This window comes from Kogia breviceps, chromosome 11, assembly GCF_026419965.1.
Source record: "Kogia breviceps isolate mKogBre1 chromosome 11, mKogBre1 haplotype 1, whole genome shotgun sequence".
NCBI lineage: Eukaryota > Metazoa > Chordata > Mammalia > Artiodactyla > Physeteridae > Kogia > Kogia breviceps.
In genome coordinates, this window is record NC_081320.1 from 84,013,768 (window position 1) to 84,041,298 (window position 27,531).

General features: G+C 40.2%; 1 protein-coding gene across 31 annotated transcripts in view; it reads left to right on the top strand.

Moving 5' to 3' along the window:
• The window catches only part of DTNB (dystrobrevin beta), a 280,987-nt gene that overhangs the window by 95,746 nt on the left and 157,710 nt on the right, over nucleotides 1–27,531 (top strand). For all 31 annotated transcript variants that reach the window (XR_010835611.1, XR_010835614.1, XR_010835612.1 and 28 more), the window contains exons 7-8: nucleotides 5,594–5,699; nucleotides 8,261–8,427. Coding sequence is in view for 24 of the 31 variants with exons in the window: in XM_067007966.1 (XP_066864067.1) it covers nucleotides 5,594–5,699; nucleotides 8,261–8,427 (273 nt within the window). In the remaining 7 variants the exon portion in view is untranslated. The remainder of the gene's footprint in view (nucleotides 1–5,593; nucleotides 5,700–8,260; nucleotides 8,428–27,531) is intronic.

Here is a 27,531-nt window from a genome sequence, read left to right on the forward strand (position 1 = left end):
GGGAAGTCTGAGGTCTTCTGCCAGTGTTCAGTAGGTGTTCTGTAGGAGTTGTTCCACATGTAGATGTATTTTTGGTGTATTTGTGGGGAGGAAGGTGATCTCCAGGTCTTGCTCCTCTGCCATCTTGAAGGTCCTCCCCATTATTCCTTTTAATCATAAGCAAATTTGAGTGTAAGTCATCATTTTAAAAAACAGCCCTGTTTATGTCCCTAGTTTGCTTTGAAAAAGCCTTACTAACTCCTCACTGCCTCCTGGATAAGGTAGTTAGCCAGACAAGGTGTTGCTTATCGATCCAACCCCTGCCTCTCTTTCATCTTCATTCCTGATCCCTCCTAACCCCACAGACCCCATCCCTCAGGATGCCATGGATTCTTTTTAGATATTACCCCAGTGCCACAGGGGTTGTACCATTTACACTCCCACCAGCAGTGTGTAAGTCCTTCTTTTTCTCCACAGCCTTGCCAACAGCACATGTTCTTACATTTAGGAATTTTTGCCAATCTGAGAGATGAGAAGTGTTATCTCAGCATAATTTTGATTTGCATTTCTCTTGTTTTGAGTAGGTGAAAGTGGTATACTTCTCTTCTTTGTTTATGCTGTTAGCTCTCACTGAAATGCCAGTAACCCTGACCTTCTTTCTCTCCTCCAACAGAGGCCTCATATTTCAAGTCACAGCTAAATATCTCCTTGTCTTTGTTGCTCTGAATCTTTCAATGTAGGATTAATTGTTTCCTTTTCTACAGGCCATGGCCTGTTATATCTAGCTCACTTATGCCCTGAGGGATGCACCTTGGTCTCCTTCAAGTTTAAATCCCCATGACTAACAGTGTCTGGAAAATCATTAGTGCTTACTAGGCAGTTGGACTGAGTAGTGATTTTAAATCTATTATGGCATGAGAAAGTATCTGGGCTTGAATTCTGACTGCAAGCTTAAAGCTCATGGATGAGATTGCAACCTTGTTGTTTTCACTGATATTATTCCACAATTTTCTCAAATGAGACAATCTTTGCAATGAGGAAAATACCGAATCTCAGAATTTTTGAAGACTTTTTCCATTCTTTTTTAAAAAAAGCTATAATAAATAAAAGTATCTCGATAAAAAGCACAGCAACACTGTATTGTTGTGTCATTACAAAGTACTCTAATTTTCAAAGTCCAGAATAAATCTGGGTATGGACAAATTCAGTGTCTTATAATAACTGAAAGGCTGACCCATAGCACTGGTCCTGTAACCAGTTAATGTGTGTTTGCTCTTGTCAGACAAAGTATTTCTATAACTTTACACAAAAAGTTTGTGTAAGAACATTTTAATCTGAAAGATTTTTAAAATGATGTTTTTAAGTCTTTTAGCTAAATGTCATACATTGTTTAACTGATTACCAGGTAAGTGATAGGGCAATGGATAAGAAATATTTCCCTGTTGCCCATAAGAAAATAGGAGTTTTGTTTTGTTGTTTTTGTTGTTGTTGTTGGCTGCATTGGGTCTTTGTTGCTATGCACGGGCTTTCTCTAGTTGTGGTGAGTGGGGACTACTCTTCCTTGCGGTGTACGGGCTTCTCATTGCGGTGGCTTCTCTTGTTGCAGAGCACAGGCTCTAGGCGCCCAGGCTTCAGTAGTTGCAGCATACAGGCTCAATAGTTGAGGCACGCAGGTCCTAGAACATGGGCTTCAGTAGTTGCGGCACGTGGGGTCAGTAGTTGTGACACATGGCCTTAGTTGCTCTGCGGCATGTGGGATCTTCCCGGACCAGGGATCGAACCCATGTCCCCTCCTTTGGCAGGCAGATTCTTAACCACTGCACCACCAGGGAAGTCCCAGAAAATAGGCGTTTTTAGTGGAAAAGATGAGATTGGAAATTGAAGCTATGATGACATGACCTAATTCTAAATTATTTTACTTGTTTTCTCATGTTATTTTAGTGATACTGGATTTCTCACTTTTAAGAGATGATTTCTCCCCTCTTTTAAAATAGGAAAGTTTGTAGCCAAGAGTGGAGGGAGGAAGTCAAATGGCAACTAGACTAATAATTGTCAGTATTGATGATTAGAATAACAAAGCGTGGGGAAGTAGGCAACAAACAGAAATACTGGTTTCTAAGAAAAATATGAGAGTGCATACAAAGATAAATACAGGCTCAATGTTTTATTGAGGAAAGCATAAATAAATCATGGTGTTTGTCCTCAGTGGATGAGGCAGCTGTTAAAATGATTAGAAAAGAAGACCTTGTAGCAAAACAATAAAGTATTTAATAAAACATTAAGTGGAGGATTCCCTGGTGGCACAGTGGTTGGGAATCTGCCTGCCAATGCAGGGAACGCGGGTTCGAGCCCTGGTTTGGGAAGATCCCACATGCCACGAAGCAGCTAAGCCTGGGCGCCACAACTACTGAGCCTGCGCTTCAGAGCTCACGTGCCTCAACTACTGAAGCCCACGCGCCTAGAGCCCGTGCTCTGCAACAAGAGAAGCCCCCGCTATGAGAAGCCCGAGCATGGCAACAAAGAGTGGCCCCCACTCGCCACAACTGGAGAAAGCCCCCGCGCAGCAACAAAGACCCAACTCAGCCAGAAATAAATAAATAAATAAATAAATAAATAAATAAATAAATAAATAAATAAATAAATAAATAAATAAATATTTTTTAAAAAAAGAAAAAACATTAAGTGGAAAGACAAATTATATATTTTTATATACCCTATGTACATAATTATATAGAAACATGCATTTGGAGGGAAATACAGAAAAATTAGAATTGTGGCAAGAATGTTCATTACTTGCAGTTTTATTATAGTTTTTGTTATAAATATTCTGTTGTAAAAAATAAAGAGAAATGCAAAGAATGTGATCAACTCAGGAGCAAAACTAAAATAAAACAAAACAAAAAGGTAGAAGAAAAGAGTGAAAGAGTCTGTTGTTCACATAGTTATTTACTGCGTCACCGAATTTTAGAGCTGGGAATTCTGTTCCATGAGTTCTCAAACTTTTTGGTATCAGGACCTTTTTACACTCCTGAAAATATTTGAGCACCCCAGAGAGCTTTTGTTTATATGAGTTATATCTATCAGTATTTCCATATTAGAAATCAAAACTGATAAAATATTAAATCATTTAAAAAGGACAATGATAAACCGATTATACATAAACATAAATAATATATTTTATGTTTTTTTATTTTTATTTTTTTTAACATCTTTATTTGAGTATAACTGTTTTACAATAGTGTGTTAGTTTCTCCTTTACAACACAGTGAATCAGTTATACATATACATATGTTCCCATATCTCTTCCCTCTTGTGTCACCCTCCTTCCCTATCCCACCCCTCTAGGTGGTCACAAAGCACAGAGGTGAACTCCCTGTGCTATGCTGCAGCTTCCCACTAGCTATCTAATTTACATTTGGTAGTGTGTATATGTCCCTGCCACTCTCTCACATTGTCATATCACAACAGACTGAATGGATAAGCAGATATGAAAACCCAGCTGTCTTCAACTGAGCCAAATATTAAAGAAATTTGTAAAAAATATAAAACAATGGCAATCTTCTCATTAAATTTTTTTGCGTTGGAATAGCTACTTTTCATAAAATATAAACATAAATAATATATTTTATGAAAAGTAGCTATTCCAAAGCAAAAAAATTTAATGAGAAGAATGCCATTGTTTCATATTTTTTACAAATTTCTTTAATATTTGGCTCAGTTGAAGACAGCTGGGTTTTCATATCTGCTTATCCATTCAGTCTGTTGTGATATGTTGTTTTGGTTAAAGTATGGAAAGAAAATCTGGTCTCAGACAGCTGTGTAGTTGGAAAAGGGAGGAATATTTTAAAAGCTTTTGCAGATAATTGTGGATATGCCACGTTGCCTCTGGAACATTCCACTGTACAGTCATGAGAGAATCAGATTGAAAAAGGCAAATCATGTCTTAGTATTATTATGAAAATAGTTTTGACCTCATGGGGTCCTTGGAAATGTTTTAGGAACCTTGCAGGGGGACCTCTGACCATACTTCAAGAACCACTGCTCTAGCCCTTGAGAGATAAGAAAACTGAAACCAGAATGTTAGGTGATTTCCCCCAAATCACGTAGTTAATGGAAGACAGGGCACTGGGACACAGTTCTTCTGATTTCATTCCTCATGCTTTTGGAGGACTTCAAATTATAGTATGACTTAGGACAACTTTTGGAAACTGTTCCTGAGTGTATTTATGAGGGAGTTCTGAGATATCAAGTATAATTGTTCCTTTTCATCTTGAAGATTTAAAAAAACCACACAAAACTCCATGATAGGTGAATCAAAACTTTAAGGAAAGTAGCATTAGGATTATAAGTGGATTTGTAAAAGTGTAATGTTTAACAAATATAAGATGTTACAGAAACATTAATTTAAACATTACATTTATGATAAGTGATACAATACAAACGTATATTAACCACCTCTGACTAGCTAAAAACTTCCTAGCATCTTCTTTTCAATTTTAAGTAGACACTTTTAATTTCATTTTGGTCTATTGCAGTTATTTGCATATCCATTATAAGAGGCATTTTCCATGTCTGAACCACCATTCAAATGCTGGGTGACTTTCTGTTTTTTAGTTTTAATGTTGCTCACGCATTCCTCCCAGATTCCACTGAAATCTCAGAAACGTTAGTAACTTTGATGCCTGAGATGGAAAACACTCTGGAAAACTTTATTTAGCCTATTTGAGTAGGCATTTCTCAAACTACACCATCAATGCATAGCTATGTATAAGGGCCTTTGGACGGTAACATCCTACTCTTATCACCCTCATTTAGCCCTCTTAAATATATGTGAGAACCTTTGCCTCCCTCGATTCAGTGCTGGCCTGCAGTCTCTATCCTGGATCTGAGACTCTCCTTCAGAATTCTTCAGAAATTGTCATTTGAAGGACACCTGAGTTGTCGTCCTGATTTTGGTAGGACCTTTACAAGTCATTTAAATGCGTCATTCCTTTATTATCCCATCTGTAAAGTGAAGATAGTAATACCTAGCCTATTTATCTCTTTTTCATTTCATTTTTTTTTTTTTTTTTTTTTTTTTTTTTTTTTTTTGCGGTACGCGGGCCTCTCACTGTTGTGGCCTCTCCCGTTGCGGAGCACAGGCTCCGGACGCACAGGCCCAGCGGCCATGGCTCACGGGCTTAGTTGCTCCGCGGCATGTGGGATCTTCCCGGACCAGGGCACGAACCCGTGTCTCCTGCATCGGCAGGCGGATTCTCAACCACTGCGCCACCAGGGAAGCCCCATTTCATATGTTTTATTGAAATACAGTTAAGTTACAATATTAGTTTCAGGTGTACAACATAGTAATTCCATCCTAGCCTATTTGTCTTATACAGTTGTTTTAAGACTCACATAAAATAATGTAAGTGGAAATGCATTTGAATATAGCAGTAGTGTATAGGATAGTGTGTAGCAGTGTCTGTAGTAATGCAAAATATTATTTATTTTGCTATAAAATTTCCCGTGTAATTCATTACAACTTGGTTGGGAGAATCCTAAGTTAACTTAATCTTAGAGTTCAGAGATATTTGAAAAATATGAAGTATATTTGTTTTTTTTTTTCTCTTCACAGAAAAAGATAATGCTAAATATGTTTTTAGACACCATGATGGCCGATCCTCCTCCCCAGTGCCTTGTCTGGCTACCTCTCATGCATAGGCTTGCCCACGTTGAGAATGGTAAGCAGAACTTCTATCATTCAGTTCCCTATGCTATAGGAAGTATATGAACTGACAGTATTTGTAATGTGCTTAGTTATTATCATTGAAAATTACAGTTGACATTTGCTGGCACTCCATCATTTGAATTTGTGGTTTTAGCTTTCAAAAGAGGAGTATTTATTTCTCAAAAAAAAAAAAAGGAGGGAGGACTTATTACTTAGATAGGATACCAAGAGGTAGTAATACCAGGTCCGAAAACTTTGTGGTTCAAACTCCAGGCTTTTCCCCCAAGATTCCAGATGGTTGTTTTCTGCTTAAACCCACCTGACTTAGCCATGACTTCTTTGTTTTCCTTTAGTTTATAAAAAGCGTAACTCCAAAAAATTGTATATATTCAATATCAACCACTAAAACTATAAAATTTTGGAATAGTTTAAAGGAAAATAGCCAAGATGGAATTTGGTACTGGGTTTCACCCATATTCAGTTTTTTTCCTTTACTACTGAATTACTCTCAGTATCCTTCCCAAGTAGTTTGACTGAAATCTTTGTTTCGCTTGGAAATTGAAGTGGTACTTATCTCTTAATAACTACGTAGGTTTTTCTGCTATTGCTATCAGTTTATCTCCTTGTTTAGGTTGTTTCGAGTTCATTAAAAGAAAGGTCCTGGCTTTTCTCTGGAAGCTCCCTTCTCTCAAGGCTCTTGCCTGTCTCTCCTCATTCCACCAAAGAGAAAGAGTGATAGCTGAGCGGCACTAAAAAGCAGAGTCCTCTTTTTTCATTTTGTAAGAGTGAGAGAACGCTACCGTACTCTTTTTATTTTCTCTCCCTCCTACTCATACCTTTTTTTTTTTTTTTTTAAACTTCTCAGCCTTTCACCCAGTCATGGCTTTAGTTCACAAGTCCTTAGATTCAAGATTATTTTCCTAAAGTCCTGGAATCTCTTGAGTAGACAAAAACAGCTAAGTTTTTAAACAGGATTTTTGGATAGAGATTTCTGCTGTTAAATTATTACAGTGTTGGTTCTTTTGAGGGACAACACCCTTGTAGCACTAAATGTTTTCGTAGTTTCATATCTAGCTCATTTTCATAAAATCATTTTATATCTGCTATCCCAAGCAGAGAGGATCTCATTTGTCGAGATCTAGTGTTACCCATATGAACATTTTGTTGTGACTTTGTATGTAGTATATTATTTATAAATTACATTCTTATGCGATCAACACTTTCATTATTCCTTAGAAATATTTTGATAACAAAAATTTAAATTTCTTAGAGGAGGTATGTCCTTTGTATTTCTCATTCCAGATTTTAGTTTTCTGTTATTCTCTGGTGATCTTGTTGTATTATTTTTCTCACCTAGTGCTCAGGTTTTGTTGTTGTTGTGTGTTTGTTTTGGGACTTGATTCTCTAGTTAATATGCATTTTTGGAAGTAAGACTAAAAATCCTTATAATTGAGACAACACTGCCTTTGTATACACAGTGCTAGAAAGAGTTGTTCAAATGAAGATTTGAATATTATATCCCTCTTTCCTTTGACTTCCATTTCTTGTGTTCAGAATTGAATTGCCAGAGGGAACAATCGTGCTATCAACACTTAAAAGTATAAATAACAATCTGTAATATACAGTTGTGCATTTATTGCCCACTTCCACTGAGTAAACTGGACTTTCAGGCTATAAGAGAAACCCAGTAACCCCTATAAATCCTGACTGCCAGCTGGCAGTTTTTCATGAGGTTAAGATGCTGTGTGAGGTGGAGAAAGCAGTCTCAGGTCACCTGAGTTTCCCTCTCTCCAAATCACTGCCCCTTCACTGGTTAGAGTACCTTATTTTATGCCAATACTTGGAGCTCTTACCTGAAACTAGTATTTTGATATGGCTAGCCTTACTTTTTTACCAGTTAACGTTTGCACCCAGGTATGTAGTATTATCTATTTATTTGTTTATTTACTGGCTGTGCCGTGTGGCATGTGGGATCTTAGTTCCCCAACCAGGGATCAAACCAGTGCCCCCTGCATTGGAAGCTTGGAGTCTTAACCACTGGACTGCCAGGGAAGTCCCTGTAGTATTTAGTTCAGCAAACATTTGGAGGCCTTCTGTCCAAAGGACTGTGTGAAATACCACTTGCAGGTAGCAGAGACATAAAGCATGTCATACTGGCTCTCACAGATTTTATGTTAGTGAAGGAAACATATGTCCACAACTAACAATATATACATCTCTTAAAAAAAATAGGTTTGGAAGAGAAATTTTGGAATGAGGGTGTCTCTCCTCCTTACTTGTTTATTTACCTAAACTTTGAGACACGAATGTCATTTTAAAGAAGGAAATTGGTTGTTTTCTAAGGTGGATTGTAATCTATTCTAAATGGAAAATTTTGTTATTTTCTTTTTATTCCAGTGAATGGCTGGTTAGATAAACTAAATTGAAGACAATTTAGATTCTTCACTTCTAGTTTTGTTTTCACCTTTGCTTTTACGTTAAATTTGGTTTTCCACTGTACTGACTTTATTCTCCAAATGAAAATGACTTCTTTCTCCCTCTGGTCCCCTCTCCTCCCTGCCCTCCTCCCTCAAGTCTTCCACCCCGTGGAGTGCTCCTATTGCCGGTGTGAGAGTATGATGGGTTTCCGGTACCGATGCCAGCAGTGCCACAACTACCAGCTCTGCCAAAATTGCTTTTGGCGTGGCCATGCCAATGGCCCTCACAGCAACCAACACCAGATGAAGGAGCATTCCTCTTGGGTAACTGCTTTGTGTCTCAGTCTGTGTCCCCAGCGGTTATCTGTTTCATCCGTAACAGCACCAGGGCCACTTTTCTGATAGATGCCTATCAAATAAGGATGTGGTGTCATAAAATATTAACCCTTACATTTATGATGGGGCTTGCAGATATGTTGTGCTTCACCACTTGATTTGAAAAGCAGAGTTTTTAAAGTTCTAGGAGATGGAGATATTATGACCTTTGACATGGTCCCTTTTATTCAGTAAAATGGAATGTTGCAGTGCTCCCTTTCCCAGTGAAAAGTGTCTCTTCTTTTAAAATTTTACAAAAAATTTTACAAGGGGGTACCACCCCCACCCCAGAAGACTTACTCTCTGAGTTTTAAGGAAGATTTAAAGTTCTTTTTTTCAAGCAAACTTTATTCATGTTTATAGGGTTTAAATGTTGCAGAGAAAGCTGCATGAGATGAAGGAGTTAAAGTTTTTCCTCTCTAAAGTTGGGTAAATACTGTATTTCACAATTGCCACACTGATGTCTTTACTTTCAAAAGCGATCTTTGAAATAACAGTATTTGGGTAGAGGTCAATGTCTGATTTTTCTGTGGTGCTTATAAATCATGTAACAAGTTTAGCATCAATCATTTTTTCTTCCCTTCTCTCAGTTTATTTCCAGAGTTTAAAAAATGTCATATTTTTGTTTCCTAAATTGCTATAGCCTTGCTTTAAATCCTTTTCCTCTAGCTTTTGTTTGTTAGTTGATTGCTTTGCTAAAAGGTAGAAAAATATATAGGGTCATAAGTATAATTCAGGATCTAGGTTCTTAAGCCTGGTCATCCTACTAGACTTAAGTATTAGAAAGCTTCAATAAGCAGGATTTTTTTTCTATTTTCTTTTTTTTCCCTAGTTAACAGTCTTAAAACTCAACCAAGAAAAAAGCAAATCAGTTTATATCAGGGATTAGTTAAAAACAAGAAACAAACTTTAATCAAGTGTATACTTTACTTCCTACCTCTCTGATAATGTGTTAGAGATAATTTTTTATTAGATGGCTTTTCAGTTACAGCTAACCCATAAAATTTTGTTAAACTGAACCTCCTATCCTAGGTCTTATGTTGTAAATTCCAATATTTCTTTTGGTTGAGGAGTCATTATTTTAAATTTTTTAAACAAACAAAGGGAAAACAAAAAATAAAACCCAGTAGTTTATTCTCTTTTTCATTGACTAGAGAGAATTTATAGATTTTCAAATTGTTACTTTTTCTTCTTCTTAAAATACAAGTATCCCACTGTGTTAAATGACTTATTAATATTTTTCAACTGTTTTTTGTTTAGAGTCTAACTCTTTACACTGAGAAAGCTCTTTGCCTTATTACCTTTCATAATGATTGGATTCTCTGGAATGTATCTACTGAAAATTCTCTTTCTAGATGTTGGGGCTAGGAGGATGAGGAACTTCTTTTTCACCTTAGTTTGAACTTGCTCATTTAGCTAATTTAAAACCCTTATAGGGGCTTCCCTGGTGGCGCAATGGTTGGGAGTCCGCCTGCCGATGCAGGGGACACGGGTTCGTGCCCCGGTCCGGGAAGATCCCACATGCCGTGGAGCAGCTGGGCCCGTGAGCCATGGCCACTGAGCCTGCGCGTCCGGATCCTGTGCTCCGCAGCGGGAGAGGCCACAACAGTGAGAGGCCCGCGTACCACAAAAAAAAAAAAAAAAAAAAACCCTTATAGAAATGGGAATTTTACATTTATTTAAAGATAAGTGACTGTTTGAATATTGCTTTATGATTTACAAAGCAGTTTTTCATATACTCTGTTGATCTATAACATACATAAAGGAAAGTACAGACATCACAAGTGAATTCTTATATTTCTGTTTGATTCTCACAACACTCTTGTGAAGTAAATCTTATCGCCATTTATTGTTATTTTTATTTCAGCTTTGTTATATTTTTCTAGTTTATTTATTTTTGTTATAGTGAGTTAAGAGTTAAGGAATCAAGTATTATCAGCATGCATAATTTTGAAGCTGGTATCATAAATGTATTATTTCTGAATTTTGATGAGTATTTGCATTATGATGGTAGATGCATATTGGTAAGGTCTTTTACGTGTCTGTGTGTGACTTGTTTTTAAGACTAGGACTCTGGGTGCAGTGCCCTTGTTCTTTGAGGAAGGTATGGATGAATTTTGAGGCTGTCGTGGGTAAAGAAATTTCCACCTAACAAAAAAATGTGTAATCAGTTTGATAGTAATTTCTTTGAAGTTTGTCCACTGTGTTTGTACTATTTTTATTTTTATTTATTTATTTATTTTTGTGATACACGGGCCTCTCACTGTTGTGGCCTCTCCCGTTGCGGAGCACAGGCTCCAGACGCTCAGGTTCAGCGGCCATGGTTCACGGGCCCAGCCGCTCCGCGGCATGTGAGATCTTCCCGGACCGGGGTACAAACCCGTGTCCTCTGCATCGGCAGGTGGACTCTCAACCACTGCGCCACCAGGGAAGCCCTGTACTAAAATTTTGAATGAATGTTTTTCTCTGTGTTCACAACAGATGAATTTAGTGTGCATTTAACCAGTTTGTATGTGAATTTGCATTGTAGATTTGATATGTGTAGTGTTGGTGCTTGGAAATTTATTTTGATTTTTTTCTGTTTAATGTTTTATCTAAGTAACTATGCAGTATAATTCACCATTCTTTTATCCATCAATCCATTCATTTGTCTTTATCATAGAAAAAAACGCCATATGGTACCATACCTGTAATTCATTCTGTCCATTCATTATTTATTCAAAAGATATTTTTTGAGCACCTGCTATGTCCCAGGCACTGTAAGAGGCTTGTGAGATACATCTATGAACAAACTAGACAAAGATTCGTGCCATGGTGGAGCTTAAATTTTAAGGGCGTTAAAGAGACCACTAGGGCTCATCAACATTACTGTTTTCCTGTGCTTTCTGGGCACACATCTAGACTGCATTTCTCAGCCCCTCTGTATCCAAAAGGACCATGTGAATAGCTGTTACCAGTGGAGTGTGATCAGAGTGATATATGTCTTCCCAGAACAAGACAGTTAATAACTGGGTGCCCTTTTTATCCTCTCTAGCAGCTTAATGGAGAGAATTTCATTAGGACCCAGAGAGGGTGAAACCGTACAATGAAAGGAAACTGGGTCCTTGAACAATGGGTGGAGAGGAATATCCTGCCAACCTGTGTGACTCTGATGGAAGCAAGGGAGAAACTTTGTGTTAAGCTACTGAGGTTTTAGTTTTTGCTACAGTGGTTGGTACTGGAAGTGGAATTCTGTTAAAACAAAACCTTAAAATTTGTTTCATTGGCTTAGCAGTCGGGTAGCACGCTGATGAGGACACCGATGTTGGAGTTGGGAAAGACAGAAACCCAAGTTCTACAGTGGTGACCAGTTTGGTAAATTTGTCATCCTTGATAACTTGGAAGACCTGCTTCATGCCAGGCGAACTCTTAGGTCAAACGTTGGAAGAGGTCAGAGTGTGTGTTGACTCTTATTGATAAGGTATTACATGAAAGAGATGAGCTTAGGAAAGAATTGGCTAGTTTTCAAGCAAAAAATGAAAGGGAATAGAGAAAGTTCTGAGAGTTGGGGCAGTGAAAGGAAAAACAGACTATTTCTAGAGAGCAAGAGATAAGAGTTGAGAGAGGTTTTGAGCATCAAAGACCTAGTAAATGTTCTCAGTTGAAACAAAAATGTGACAGTCCTGTGGCAAAGATCAGATGAAGTGTAGTTCTTATTGGCTGCTCATCAGAATCATCTTGCTCCCACCTTCATAGCTTCTGATTTAATGGGTCCAGGGTACACAAAACCTGGACACAGGCAGTTTTTGAAAGTTCTGTTTTGCAGCCAAGATTCTGTTTTGCAGCCGGAGTTGGAAACTGCTGACCTATTGTTTCATGTGGCCTCCAGGTGGCTTCTGTTAGTTGAAAGGAAGAGGAGCGGAGGCATGTCTGGGGAAGAACTTTGTGTGTGGTTACTGGCACATGGAACCGACTGGAAACAAATAGATCAAAGGCCTGCTAAGGTTTTGAGGGAATTCTGTTGGCAATGGAACCATGAGCCTGACTATTACAGCTATAAAATCACTTTTTTTTTGCTGTACGCGGGCCTCTCACTGCTGTGGCCTCTCCCGTTGCGGACCTCAGGCTCCGGACGCCCAGGCTTAGCGGCCATGGCTCACGGGCCAGCTGCTCCGCTGCACGTGGGATCTTCCCGGACCGGGGCACGAACCCGTGTCCCCTGCATCGGCAGGCGGACTCTCAACCACTGCGCCACCAGGGAAGCCCTAAAATCACTTTTTAAGGACCCAGAACTTGCCCTGGAAAGAGGTGGGTTATGAAGGTTTTACAGCCCCTCTGGAGGGCGTGCCAGAGCCCACATGGCCAAGGAGAATATTTGATAAGGAAGAACCTTTTCTTCCTGTCCCACTATTGTATATTGGGACTGGGGAGAGCAGGTGCAAATAACATGCCTTTTCAGTTCATAGGTTGTGTCTTAAGGAGCTGCACGTGGTCTTGATGAAGGAAACTGCCAGAGCCAGAGGTCCTGCACTTGTAGTTAAATGTGCTGACTGAATGGGATTTCAGGTTTGCTTCTGGGCGGTGGGAGAGGTTTGAGTGTGTTCTTTGTGTAGTGAAAGTGAGCAGAAAGATATTTAGTGATTAGAAGTACTTACCAGTATCCATGTTCTCCTTTTTTTCTGGATATATAACTAGATTATAGAGCCATCCTCCTTGTAGCCGGATGGGCCATATGACTAGTTCTTATCAATGGAATTTGTTTGGAAGTCATCTGTGTTACTTCTGGGTCAAGGTAGTTTAAAGCAGGTGTGTCGGGCTTCCCTGGTGGCGCATTGGTTGAGAATCCGCCTGCCGATGCAGAGGACACGGGTTCGTGCCCCGGTCGGGGAAGATCCCACATGCCGCGGAGCGGCTGGGCCCGTGAGCCATGGCCGCTGAGCCTGCGCATCCGGAGCCTGTGCCCTGCAATGGGAGAGGCCACAACAGTGAGAGGCCTGCGTACCACAAAAAAGAAAGAAAGCAAGCAGGTGTGTCTTCTCCAGTCTTTCTATCTTTGCTCTTCCCACTCCCTATGTACACCAGCCCAAATGAAAGGATCTCTGTTAGTTAACAGAGGCAGAGTCCTTAGATGAAAGGAGGCTGGGTCCCTGAGTTCATGGATCAGAGCCCCTCTTCCAGTTTACACTGGACTCTCACATGAGCAAGAAATCAGAAAAAGGAATCGAGGGTAGGAGTGGGGATAGTCTTATAGGCCTTGTTGAGAAAGTGAGATTTGAGCAAAGTCTTAGATGTCTGCCTGCAGACATTTGGGGAAGAGCAGAAATTTTCAGGATCGTGGCCATACGGCAAGAGAATGCACGTGAATTCAGGGAACAGCAAAAAAGCCAGAGTAGCCAGAGCAGAGGAGCAGCCGGAGACTTGTAGGGAGGGAGTCAAAGAGGTAAGAAGGGCCTTGCTGGCCATCATAAGCACTTTGGCTTTTACTCTGAGTGAAGGGAGGAATCTTTATGGAGTTTTGGGTAGAAAATAGCTTGAGTTGATTTATATTTTAAAACGATTAGTCTGGATGCCATGTAAAGAGTAAACAGTGGAAGGAAAAGATAGAAGCAGACCATTTCAGAGAGATGATTGCAGTAATTAAAACAAGATATGGTAGGATGTTAGCAGTAGAGGTGATGAAAAGAGTTGAATTAGGATATACTTTATAAATCTGCTTCATGGGTCGGATGTGGCTCGTGAGAGGAAAGGAGTCCAGGAAGCTCTATGATTTTGTCCCAAACAGTTAGAAGGATGGAATTGCCATCTGCTGAGATGGGGAAGGTTTGGGCTAAACATCATTTAACAATGATTTAAAAAACCACCACCAGCAACAACACCGTATCAGGATCTTCCTCCAAATCTGAATCATTTAAATATGGCAATAAAAATCCTACTAAATATTATGCATAGTTTGAATAAGGTAATATTTTTAAAAATATAATTTAATAGAAAACATGTAGTCTCTGTGACTGAACGCACCACTTAAACAGAAGTCCTCGTTCAGATCAGAAGGCTGGAATGGTCGACAGGACCCACCTCTGTGTGGGCCTCTGAATGTGGCTTGTGCTTTTCACAGCATGGAGGCGTTCTTTTAAGAGAGAGCATCACCAGAGGAGGCAGCTGGAGGACCAGCATCCCTGGAGAGCTGTGGGGAAGCTGCAAGGCCTTGTCTTACTCGGCTGTAAAGTTATGCAGCAACATTCCGCCCTATTCTGTTGGTCACAGTCTCTAAGGCTGGAGGGAAGGAGAAGGGACTTCACCTCATGATGCTGGGGTGGCGGTCAAGTCCATCACAGTGGAGCAAGGGTGGTGAGAGAGACCCCTGCAGTTCTGTTTGGAAAATACAGTCTGCCACCCAGAGGATAAAGCCTTACGTTCTGATCAAGGATTTCCGTTTAGCCGTGGAGACTGTCATGTTTTTCTACTAAATCAGTACAGTTCAGTGGCATTAAGTATATTCACGTTGCTGTGCGACCATCATCACCATCCATCTTTGGGACCTTTTCATCTTCCCAAACGGAAACTCTTAACCCTTTCCTGCTACGCAAGGAGGGCTGGAGGTAAACAAGACTGCTCCTATTCCCCGCCTTCCCCCTTGCCTTACATTCAGGTGTCCACTTGTTCCGGTCTTCACTTTACCAAGAGAAATTTGACCGATCCCCGTGTGGTTACTACGCCACGGCAGGACGTGTGTATGTGTATATACACAATACACTTGTACCACAGTACAGTTTGTTGTCAGTAGAGGTAGTTATATAACTTAGTTGGTGATATGGAAATTTCACCTTTCTTCCCAGCAGATGGCAGACTCCACCTCTGAACAAAGTTACTTATCCCGTTCTTCAAAATCTATAAATGACAAAGTATTGGATTTGTTTAACAATCTCTATCAATATTATATCTTTTTTTAAAGTAAATATTAATGGGCAACTCTCTCTCATATGTCCAGTGTAGTTGTTTGGGCACTGATGATATTAAATCATTTACTTTAAGGAGTCAGAAAATTATGTTGTTATAGACTTGGAACAATTAAGACTGTTGACTTTGTCAGAAGCAATGTTTCATTTTCTTGTGATCAGCATACCTCTCCTCACATCTCTAGAGTTCTAAGAGATAATGTGTATTCATGGAGGAAAAGGTACACTTTTGGGCCATGCCCCTGTTCAGTTCTAAATAGTTACATGTCATAGTTAAATAGCTACTTTGTACATGGTGCAAAACTAGGCAGAAGGACTATTTTTTTAAAAGGCATAAAACAGTATACCTACGTGTAGCAAGTTACAGCAGGAGGTAAGATACACACATGAAGAAAATCCAAACAAAAGCTATAAACTCTAGTCGCTTAGGTCAGTGCCCCACACTCCTCAGAAAAACTGCGGAGACTTGCCCACTGTGGCTCTGATGTGTTTTGTTTGGGTTTTTTTTTTAACATCTTTATTGGAGTATAATTGCTTTACAATGGTGTGTTAGTTTCTGCTGTATCACAAAATGAATCAGCTATACATATACTTATATCCTCATATACCCTCCCTTTTGCGTCTCCCTCCCACCCTCCCTATCCTACCCCTCTAGGTGGTCACAAAGCACCGAGCTGATCTCCCTGTGCCATGCAGCTGCTTCCCACTAGCTGTCTATTTTACATTTGGTAGTGTATATCTGTCAATGCTACTCTCTCACTTCATCCCAGCTTACCCTTCCCGCTCCCCGTGTCCTCAAGTCCATTCTCTACGTCTGCATCTTTATTCCTGTCCTGCCCCTAGATTCTTCAGAGCCTTTTTTTTTTTTTTTTTAGATTCCATATATATGTGTTAGCATACAGTATTTGTTTTTCTCTTTCTGACTTACTTCAGTCTGTATGACAGACTCTAGGTCCATCCACCTCACTACAAATAACTCAATTTCATTTCTTTTTATGGCTGAGTAATATTCCATTGTATATATGTGCCACATCATCTTTATCCATTCATCTGTTGATGGACACTTAGGTTGCTTCCATGTCCTGGCTATTGTAAATAGAGCTGCAGTGAACATTGTGGTCCATGACTCTTTTTGAATTACGGTTTTTTCAGGGTATATGCCCAGTAGTGGGATTGTCTAAGCATTTCTTTTAGTCCCTTGTCTTAATAGAAATTTGGCTTTCCTGTAGGTGTTCCACTTCTCTCGCAGCCCTTTCAGGTGGTGGCTATCTATTCTCCTACATCCACATGAATTTTTAGGGTTTGGGAGGTGAAGTTATTGTTAGGGTGACTGTATAATTTAGCATATAATCCAGACTTATGTGAGAGTGGAAGGGGACACTGTTAATTATGCAGGGACAACATGTGTAAACTGCAGTTATCCTGGGTAAACTATTTATGGTCACTGTTTTAGTTTTCTTTTCCTGCATAATAAATAACCATAAACTTAGCAGCCTGAAACAACAGAAATATGTTACCTAGGTCAGAAGTCCAGGCAATGGCATGGCTGGATTCTCTGCTGTAAGTCTCACTGCATTGAAATCGAGGTGTCAGCTGAGGCTGTAGTTTTCATCTGGGCTTGAGGGTCCTCTTGTCATCTCACTGGTTGTTGGCAGGATTCATTTCATCGCAGCTGTGATGATGAGGTCCCTGTTTTCCTGATAGCTGCCAGCCAGAGGTGACTCTCAGCTCCCAGGGGCTACCTGCAGTTCCTTGACATGTGGCCCTCATCGGCAGTTCACAGCATGGATGTTGGCTTCCTTCCAGGCCAGCTAGAATGCATCTCTCTGAAACCTCTTCTGAAACCAGCCAGAAAAAAATGCTGCTTTTAAAAGGCTCACCTGATTAGACCAGGCCCACCTAGGGTAATCTTCCTTTTGCTGTATAACATCATCAGAGGAGTGATCGTTCATCATATTCACAGTTTCCACCTACATTCAAAGAGGAAAGGCTGATACAAGGATGAGGATTAACCTCAATTATAAGTTGAGGGTCAGCTTATAATTCTGTGAATGCGGTCACCCTGGTTATTTTCCTTCTTGCATTCCTTCCTGCCACTTCTAGATCTTTACACCCTGAATCTCTTAGATTAAAAAAAAAAAAAAAATGCAGGCAAGGTGCCGCTTTGAGGATCATTTCATTTTAGCCCTGTTATCCTTCTTTTTTTCTGGTGGTTTTATCTCCTTCCTTTCTGGACATACTCCTTCACTGCTGGATGGTTTGGTACCTGATTGATGGTCACCTCATGGTGATTTCTGCATCTCTGTAGTCAAACCTTTTAAGACCTTGGCCACGTGGTTTCTTGACTTCTTCAACTCTGACACTCTTCTTCTCCACTGAACAGCAGACATCTGCTCCCTCGGTTACACCCTGGACCTTTTCACCACCTCCAACTGCTCCTACTTCCAAAATCACTGATTTCGACGTCCTATTCTCCTTTGATATCCCATTATCATTCCAGTTGACTTTTCAACCCCTCTCACTAAGATCATTTTTTAACCTCTTTCCAGCCTTTTATCCATTGACCTGTCTCCTCTCTCTATCCATCGTTCCTTGCTTCTTTTTTTCTTCTCTCCTTACCATTTTAGATATGGCCCTTCACTCCTGTACCATAAACTCCATTGTCCTGTGACTTTTTTTATCCATGTCTCTGTCAACTAAATTCATGGAGGAACTAATTTATCTGCTTTCTCTAGTACTTCTGGAGGAATCCATACAATAGGACAGATTAGTATTACCTGAAGCTGCATGATCACCAACTACATGTTGATGCTCAGCATTGCAACCCCGTTGCATTTCTCTGATCACCTTGCTTCTCCATTCTTTGCAATGGTCAGTTAAAGTCATAGAGGAGTAAAGTCTCCATTCTTTTTAAACCACCTACCCCAACTCTTCCCTGTCTTTCAGTAGATGACCTCTTTTCTTACACAGAGAAAACAAAAGCCTTAAGACAGGAACCCCCTTAACTTTCGCTGCCAGCTTCATTAACTTGTGTATACATTTATCCAGCAAATCCTAATTCAGTACCTGCTACCTCGCAGTCACTGCTCTAGGTGTGGGGTTACTTAGAAAAGGCTAGGACAAAGTCAGTGCCTTCGTGGAGCTTATGTTTTAAAGGGGACAGATGGATAAAAACATTTTAAAAACAAAATCCCCAAAATAAGTGAACAAGGAAGATATCAAATGATGATAAGTTCTATGTAGAAAAGTAAAATGATAAAAAGATGACTGAACAGCTACTTAGGATATGGTGGTCAGCAACCTGCTGAAACTGACTCAGGAGGAGACAGCAAATCTGAATAAATAGGTGATAAGTAAAGAGATTAAGGTAGTGATAAAAAAAACCTTCCCACAAAAGGCCGGGCCTAGATGCTTTCACTGGTGAGTTCTACTGAACATTTAAAGAGTTAATACCAAGCCTTCACACATTGGCCAAAATAGGAGAGGATGAACACCTCCCAACTCCTTCTGTCAGGCCAGTGTTATGCTATCTGATATGAAAACAAAACCTAACAAAACAAAAAAGAGGATATCAAAAGAAAAGAAATTGCAGACCAATATCCTTTAGGAATGTAGCCTCAAAAATCCTCAATGAAATATTAGCAAACCAAATTCAACCACATATAAAGAGGATTATACATCAGTTTATGACCAAATGTATATTATCCCAGAAATGCAAGGTTGCTTCAACATGCAAAAATCAATCAATATAATACCGTATTATTAGAATAAAGGACAAAAATACATGGTTATCACAATAAATGTGAAAAAGGAATTTGACAAAATGCAACCTCCTTTCATGATAAAAATCAAACAGCAAACTAGACATAGAGGGTAACTGCCTCAATCTGATAAATTTCTTCAACATCTGTGAAAAACCCATAGCTAATGTTACACTTAATGGTGAAGGACTGAAAGCTTTCCCTGTAAGATCAGGAACAAGACAAGCATGTCTGCTCTTGCCGCTTATATAAACATTGTACTGGCTGTACTAGCCAGGGCAATTAGGCAAAAAAAGAAATAAAATGCATCCATATTGGAAAAAGAAGTTAAACTCTTTAATTGCAGACCACAAGATCTTGTATACAGAAAAGCCTAAGGAATACATACACACACCCACACCCACAAACAACTATTAGAAGTAATAAACAAGTTCAGCAAGGAAGGTTGCGGGATACAAGATCGATGTGCAAAAATTAGTTTTCTTTTTTATTCTAGCAATGAACAATCCAAAATGTAATTAAGAAAATAATTTCATTTACTGTAGCATCCAAAAGAAGAAAATAGGAATACATTTAACCAAAGAGGTATAAGACTTGTACACTGAAAACTACAAAAATCATTGAAAGAAATTTTAAAAGACCTAAGTAAATAGGTGGACATGCACATTCATGGATTGGAAGATTTAATATTATTAAGATGGCAGTACTCCCCAGATTTATCTACAGATTCAGTGTAATTCTTACGGAAATCTCAGCTGATTTTTTTCGTAACCTTATAAGCTGATCCTAAAATTCATATGGAAATGCAAGGGACCCAAAAAAGCTAAAGCAATCTTGAAAAAAAACACAGTTGGAGGACTCACACTTCCTGATTTCAAAACTTACGTCAAAGTAGCAGTAATCAGGACAGTGTAGTATTTTCATGAGGATAGACATATAGATTAATGGAGTAGAATTGAGAGTCTAAAAATAAGCTCTTACATTTATTGTCAGTAGATTTTCAACAAGGGTGATAAGACCATTCAGTAGGGAAAGAATAGTCTTCTCAAAATATGGTGCTAAGACAATTGGATATCCACATGCAAAAGAATGAAGGCAGATCTCTGCCTTATCCCATACAATAGATATGATATTAGAAGTATGAACAACAGGAGAAAATAAATTGAACTTCACTGAAATTAAAAACTTCGGTGCTTCAAAGGATACCACCAAGAAAGTAAAAAGACAACCCACTGAAAAAGAGAAAATATTTGCAAATCATATATCTGATAAGAGACTTGTATCCAGAATTACACATAATTCTTACAACTCAGCAACAATAACAGAAAAACACCAAATAACCCAATTTAAACACGGGTAAAGGGAAGAAGGTAGAATGGTGGTTACCAGGAGCTGGAGTGAGGGGGAAAAGAAAGGGAGTTGTTGTTTAATCAGTACTATAGAGTTTCAGATTTGCAAGATCCCAGAGTTTGCAAGATCTGTTTCACAGGAATATGAATATACTTAACACCATTGAGTTGTACATTTTAAATGGTTAAGACGGTAAATTTTATGCGTTTTTTACCACAATTTTTTTTAAAGTTAATTTTAGGAGAAAACGGGCAAAGGATCTGAATATACATTTCAGAAGATATACAAATGGCCGATAAACATGTGAAAAGATGATCAACATTAATTAGTCATTAGGGAAATAACTAATCAAAGCCACAATGAGATGCCCCTTCACACCCACTAGGTTGGCTGAAATAAAGACTGACAATAACAAGTGTTGTTGAGAATGTGAAGAAATAAGAACCCTAACACACTGCTGGTGGGAATGTAAAATGGTGCAGCCACATTGAAAAAACAGTCTAGCAGTTGCTCAGAATGTTTAAGAGTTACCATGTGATCCAGCAATTCCACTCCTAGGTGAGAATTGAGAATTCTCCTTTGAGAGTTGAAAATATATGTTCACAGAAAAACTTGTTCATGAATGCTCATAGCAACATTATCCAGAATACCTCAAAAGTGGAAATAAAGCCAAATGTCTGTCAGCTGTTGAAGAGAGAATCAAAACGTGTTATGTCAACATAATGGAATATTATTAGGCAACAAAAAGAAATGAAGTACTGATACATGCTAAAACATGGATGAACCTTGAAAATATGCTAAGTGAAAGAAGCCAGACATAAAAAGTCACATAGTGTTTGATTCCACTTATATGAAATATCCACAGTAAGCAAATGCATAGGGACAAAGTAGATTAGTGGGGTGGGCACAAAGAGTATTGGGTTTCTTTTGGGGGTGAAAAACATCTTCTGAAATGAGATATTAGTTATGGTTACACAGCTGTTTTGAATATATTAAAACCACTGAATTGTAACTTTAAAAGGGTGAATTTTATGGCATGGGAATTATATATCTCAATAAATCTATTAAAAATTGGTCAGGGAAAGTTTTTTTTAAGAAGTGACATTTGAACTGAGATTGGAATGAGTAACTTGAGGTCGGTGGTTATGAGTTCAAAGTCAGACCAGTCAACGTAGTTGTACGTTTTACTTCCGCCCCCTCATTGTGTGGGTAGAGGAGTGGAGTGAGTGGAGTTGGGGTTTTGACAGAAGAGTGTGACAAAGGAGGAGAGTTGGCGAGAGAGGCTGGAGAGTATGCAAAGACATGAGTGTCGTAATGGGCTGTGGAATATAAGTCGGTTGAAGAGAGAAATGAGACCGTGAGGGAAACAAGGGACTGTGTGAAGGTAGCAGGCTCGGTGGAGACGGGTCCCATCGGCGCTAAAGTATTGTTCGAGGGCACTGGAAGGAGTGATCTAGAGAGAGATAGAAGTTGGTATGAGAGCGCAGTGCTTGACGTGGAGATGTTAGATAATGTGCGGTAATTGGCAACACGGTGTTCTAGGACGCGGCTTGAAACTGGTGACCCACGCAGAGTGGGGGAACGTTGTTGTAGGAGAGTTCAGGGATGGCCACTGTATATGTTCCCTGAAGCTTCTGTAACAAATTACTGCAAACTTGGTGGCTTGAAACAGAAATTTATTCTCTCACAGTTATGGACACCAGAGTTTTACTTTAAAATTTATTTTATTGGGCTTCCCTGGTGGCGCAGTGGTTGAGGTCCCCGCCTGCCGATGCAGGGGACGCGGGTTCGTGCCCCGGTCCGGGAAGATCCCACGTGCCGCGGAGCAGCTGGGCCTGTGAGCCATGGCCGCTGGGCCTGCGCGTCCGGAGCCTGTGCCCCGCGGCGGGAGAGGCCACAGCAGTGAGAGGCCTGCGTACGACAAAAAAAAAAAAAAAAATTTACTTTATTGACATATAGTTGATTTACTATGTTGTGTTAATTTCTACTGTACAGCAAAGTGGTTCAGTTATACATATATATACACACCCATTCTTTTTCATGTTCTTTTCCATTGTGGTTTATCACAGGATATTGGATATAGTTCCCTGTGCTATACAGTAGGACCTTGTTGTGTATCCATTCTGTATGTGATAGCTTGCATCTCCTAATCCCAAACTCCCAGCCCATCCCTCCCTCACCCCACTCCCCGCTGGCAACCACGAGTCTGTTCTCTATGTCTGTGGATACCATAATTTGAAATCAAGATGTTAGCAGGGCCATACTCCCTCTGGAGGATCCAGGGAAGAATCCATTTATATTAGTCAGGGTTCTCCAGAGAAACAGAGTCAAAAGGGTTTACAATTATGTAAGAAGTGATTATTACAAGGAATTGGCTCACGCAGCAGTGGAAGCTGACAAGCCTCAAGATCTGCAGGAAGAGTCAGAAAGCTGGAAACCCAGCAGAGCCAGGGGTGTAGTTCCAGTTTGAGTCTGAAGGCCTGAGAACCAGAACTGATAATGTAGTTCCAGTCTGAAGGCCTGTAGGCTTGAGACCCAGGAAGAGCAGATGTTTCAATTCAACTCCAAAAGCAGAAAGTCCAGTATCCCAGTTCAAAGTCAGTCAGGCAGGAGGAATTCCCTCTTACCTGAGGGGAGGGTCAGCCCCTTTATTCTGTTCAGGTCTTCAACTGATGGGATGAGGCCCACCCACATTAGGAAGACAAATCTGCTTTACTGGGTCTACCAATCTGTATGTTAATCTCATTCAAAAACACCCTCACAGCAGCACTCAAAGTAACGTCTGATCGACTATCTGGGCACGCTGTAGCATAGGTTAAGTTAGCACACAGAGTTAACCACCACACCGTTCTTTGCCTCGTCCACATTTGGTAGCTGTTGGCATTCCTTGACTTGTGGCTGCCTCACTCCAGTCTCCGCCTCCTTGGTCACATTGCCTCTTCCTCTTCTCTCTCTTCTCTGTGTGTCTATCTTACAAGGATACATGTAATTGCATTTAGGGTCTACCCAGATAATCCAGGATAAACTCTTTGTCTCCAAATCCTTAACTCAATCACATATTTTGCCATAGAAGGTAATATTTACTCTTTTGACATCTAGGGCAATATTCTCAGGTTCCAGAGATTAGGGTGTGGGCATATCTTTTGGGAGGTCCTCCATTCAATTGACCACAGTAGTGTATGGGAAAGGTCAACTCTGTGGATGTTGAAGTCAACAAGAATTATAACAGTACTATTGGACTCCACTGTAGAAGGATATTTAGGGTTTTGGTCTGATGACATGAAATTCAAAATGGGTGTTTTAAGGAAAGGGGAGATAATCTGAGAATGGCGGTGAGGTTCTGGGAGGACATCTCCCCACCTGGAGGTCCAGCTATTTGAGGGGTATGGGAGAGAAAGCAGCTGCCACTTGAATGGCTGCAGAGGAAGCCAGGCCTTCAGGGAAAGCCAGGTTTCCATGTGAAAGTAACATTCGGACAAGAGGATTCTCAGCCAGAGAAGGGATTTTGCTGACGGTAGACTATGAAGAAAAGTTGAAGGATTTGAGAGTGGAGGATTCGTGGGAGATGGGGTCTTGTGAGGCTGTGTGCAGAGCCTTATGGGAATGAGAATCCAAGTGGGAGTCTAGGATTTCTTATGAAACAAGCATAACCTATGATAAAGATTGTGTTGGAATTAGCCCCAGATAGTCTCCTAGGCAGATCATGGTGCTGTCAATGTGAGTATTACTGGAAGAGGGTCTTGCCAGGAGTGAGCAGAGCTCTGGGCTCCCATCTTTACTCCTGTTAAGGTGGTGTGAAACCTGGGGAGATGCGCCCTGAAATTCTCCTGACCACAGCTAAACTGACTGCTTCGTTGACCAAGGCCTTCCCTCTGAAATTATGAATTTCTTGGGCCATCCAAGAGATAAAAGGAATAGGCTAGAGGTATCCTGACAGCATTTATCAGCATTTGCAGTAGGTTGAGTGGGATGTTTTAAATATTGTTCTTTTCAGTATTTGAATATTGCCCCCATTCTGCTGTGGTATTTGGATGCACTGTGTATTCTTAAACCCATTTACAGCTGCAGAAGTGCTGAGTTTGAAAGCAGAACATTTGAAATGGACCCAGCTGTTTAAAAAGATGGATACTTTTCAAAGAAAGTATTGATGTATAGTTTATGAAATAATAAGGTGTTTTTTTCAAGTAGCCTGATTATTTTTAGAGCAAAGAGATGACAGGGAGGTTTTCCACTGCAGAGAGTGTGTGACTTAACCGAAACCAAGCAGTTCTTCAAGTGAACGGTTTCCTCTGGCAGTCATCTTAGCCACAGCCCTTTCTCCAGTGTTAGATCTTTTTTGATTCTTACACGTGGCCACCAGAGCTGATCTGGAGAATGTGTATCCTGCTTTCATGTGTAGAGAGGATTAGAGGAATCTGTATGACCCAGCAGTGTGAATTGCTTGTCTGTTTCTACGTTAACTCAGATATATCAGTGATTATTGTCTGTATATCTAGGACATTCTGAGATCTAGAGATACAGATTTATGGTAGAACTGTTTCTCTAAATACATTTAATACATGTGTATTGTATATTCATTACCTTTTATCTCCATTTAGTGACTACAAAATGTCCAGTTACGGAATTTTTGATTACCTATGATAAACCAGATATTGTGTTCCCTGGCATTCTCTCCTAAGCTGCTTTTCTTATTCTTTTTTTTTCAGTTGAAGTATCGTTGATTTACAATATTATGTTAGTTTCAGGTGCACAACACACTGATACAGTGAGCTGTCTTTTCTTCTCTTGCTGCAACCTCTGAGCGTACCAGGTTTTAGATGACCCTCCCCAACCAACCCCTCCAACACTAATAGATTTATGCAGGTTTTTTTTAAACTTTATTTTTGTTTATTTTTAAAATATTTGTTTATTTAGTTTTTTGGCTGCGCCAGGTCTTAGTTGCAGCACGTGGGATCTTTGTTGCCACATGCGGGATCTTCATGGTAGCATGCAGGATCTTTAGTTGCGGCACGTGAGATCTTTAGTTGCTTCATGCGGAATCTTTAGTTGCAGCACATGGAATCTTTAGTTGCAGCACGTGGAATCTTTAGTTGCGGCATGCGGGATCTAGTTCCCTAACCAGGGATCAAACCCAGGCCCCCTGCCCTGGTAGCATGGAGTCTTAACTGCTGGGCTACCAAGGAAGTCCCTCTGCAGGGACTTAAAATAAATAAATTGATTGATTGATTGATTGATATTTTTGGCTGTATTGGGTCCTCATTGCTGCGCGCAGGCTCCCTCCAGTTGTGGCAAGTGGGGGCTACTCTTTGCCGTGGTGTGCAAGCTTCTCATTGGGTGGCCTCTCCCATTGCAGAGCACGGGCTCCAGGCACATGGGCTTTAGCAGTTGTGGCTCATGGGCTCCAGAGCGCAGGCTCAGTAGCTGTGGGGCACGGGCCCAGTCACTCCACGGCATGTGGGATCCTCCTGGACCAGGGCTTGTACCCGTGTCCCCTGCATTGGCGGGTGGATTCTTAACCACTGTGCCACCAAGAAAGCCCCCCCTTTGCAGTTCTTAATTCCAGTCCAGGTTTCTGGTCCAGGTTAAGACTCCTATATTCAGTGGTCCTATGGACATTTCCATCTTGAAGTCTCACTAGCTTTTCTGTCAACACATGGCTCTAATCATTTTTTCAGTCAATTTTCGTAGACTTCTAAGTCGATAACTATATTGCCTGTGGGAAACAGTAACAATCATCTTCCAATAGTTATCCCTTTTTTTTTTTTTTTTTTTAACCTTTTTGTTTTGGCAAGAACTTCTAGATCAGTGCTTCCCAAAATGGCTTGAAAAGAATCAGCTGGGCAGCTTGTTAAATATACAGAGTACCAGGTCTCTACCCTTGGGAATTTTAACTTAGTAGGTCTGGGTTGAGTTAGAGGAATCTGTTTTGTTTTGTTTTATTTTGAAACAAATACCCCAGGAATTTTAAAATCTTCAAGATTTGGGAAACACTGTTTCAGAGCTAAGTAATAGTGGTGGTGGTCTTTGGTTCCTGGCTGTGGGGCATCTGATCATGTGTGGCGTTAATTGACTTCTGGCTCCGTTCCTGCCTTCACCTGTGGCAGTGTTTGTGACAGCCTTTGGAGCCAGCGGGTGCCCAGGTGTCGTCATCCAGGGGGAAATTTCAGCGAGGCAAAGAGCTTTCTGCCCTGGTAACCGTTCAGTAAACATCTCTAGTGCCTGTTGTGCTCCAGGCCCGAGTGCTGCTATACAAAGAAGCACTTGGTGGGTCTTCTTGGTTTTCCAACCTTCATGCTCTCTCCAACCTCCAGCCTCCCTTTTGTGGGACTTTGGCTGCCTGTAAATCTTTTTCCATAGTACTCAAGTGCTCTGCTCCTTTTTGTCTTAGCTGGCTAGACCCTTTGTTTACCCAGACCTGAAGTACTGGTCACACTTCTCCTTCCTCATTCTATCCTGCCATGCAGTCTGTTGCTGCATTTGGTCAGAGAACTATCTGTTCAATGTATTCTAGAAGCAGCTTCTAAATCAGAGATGATTTGTAACACACTGGGGTTTTATCTTATGGAGTAACATTTTGAAAGCGTCTTCAGTTTTGTCTTTGGACTTGGACTTTATGTATGGCTTTAACTCATAGACAGCACTATGACAGTATTGAACTATTTCCAGTTGCTTGATCTACCATATTTTCTTACTTTTATGTCTTTGAATCTGTTGTTCTGTCTCCCTTTGTCTCCTCTCCTCCCCATCCTCCCAAATTTCCCATGCCAACTTCTCTGCAGCCTCTGAGGTTCAGCGCAGCCATTGCCTCTTTTCCTGATCCCTAAGCTGATTGATATGTCTCTTCATGCTCTGCTATGGCACGTTGAATACCTCTTTTAAGGCACTTATCATGCTATTATAATTATCTGTTCATTTGTCTGTATATTCTATTATCTCATAATTCCTTAGTATGTTATTAGCCTATATACCCTTGTGTTTGTTAAAGAACATTATAAAGTTGGCATCTC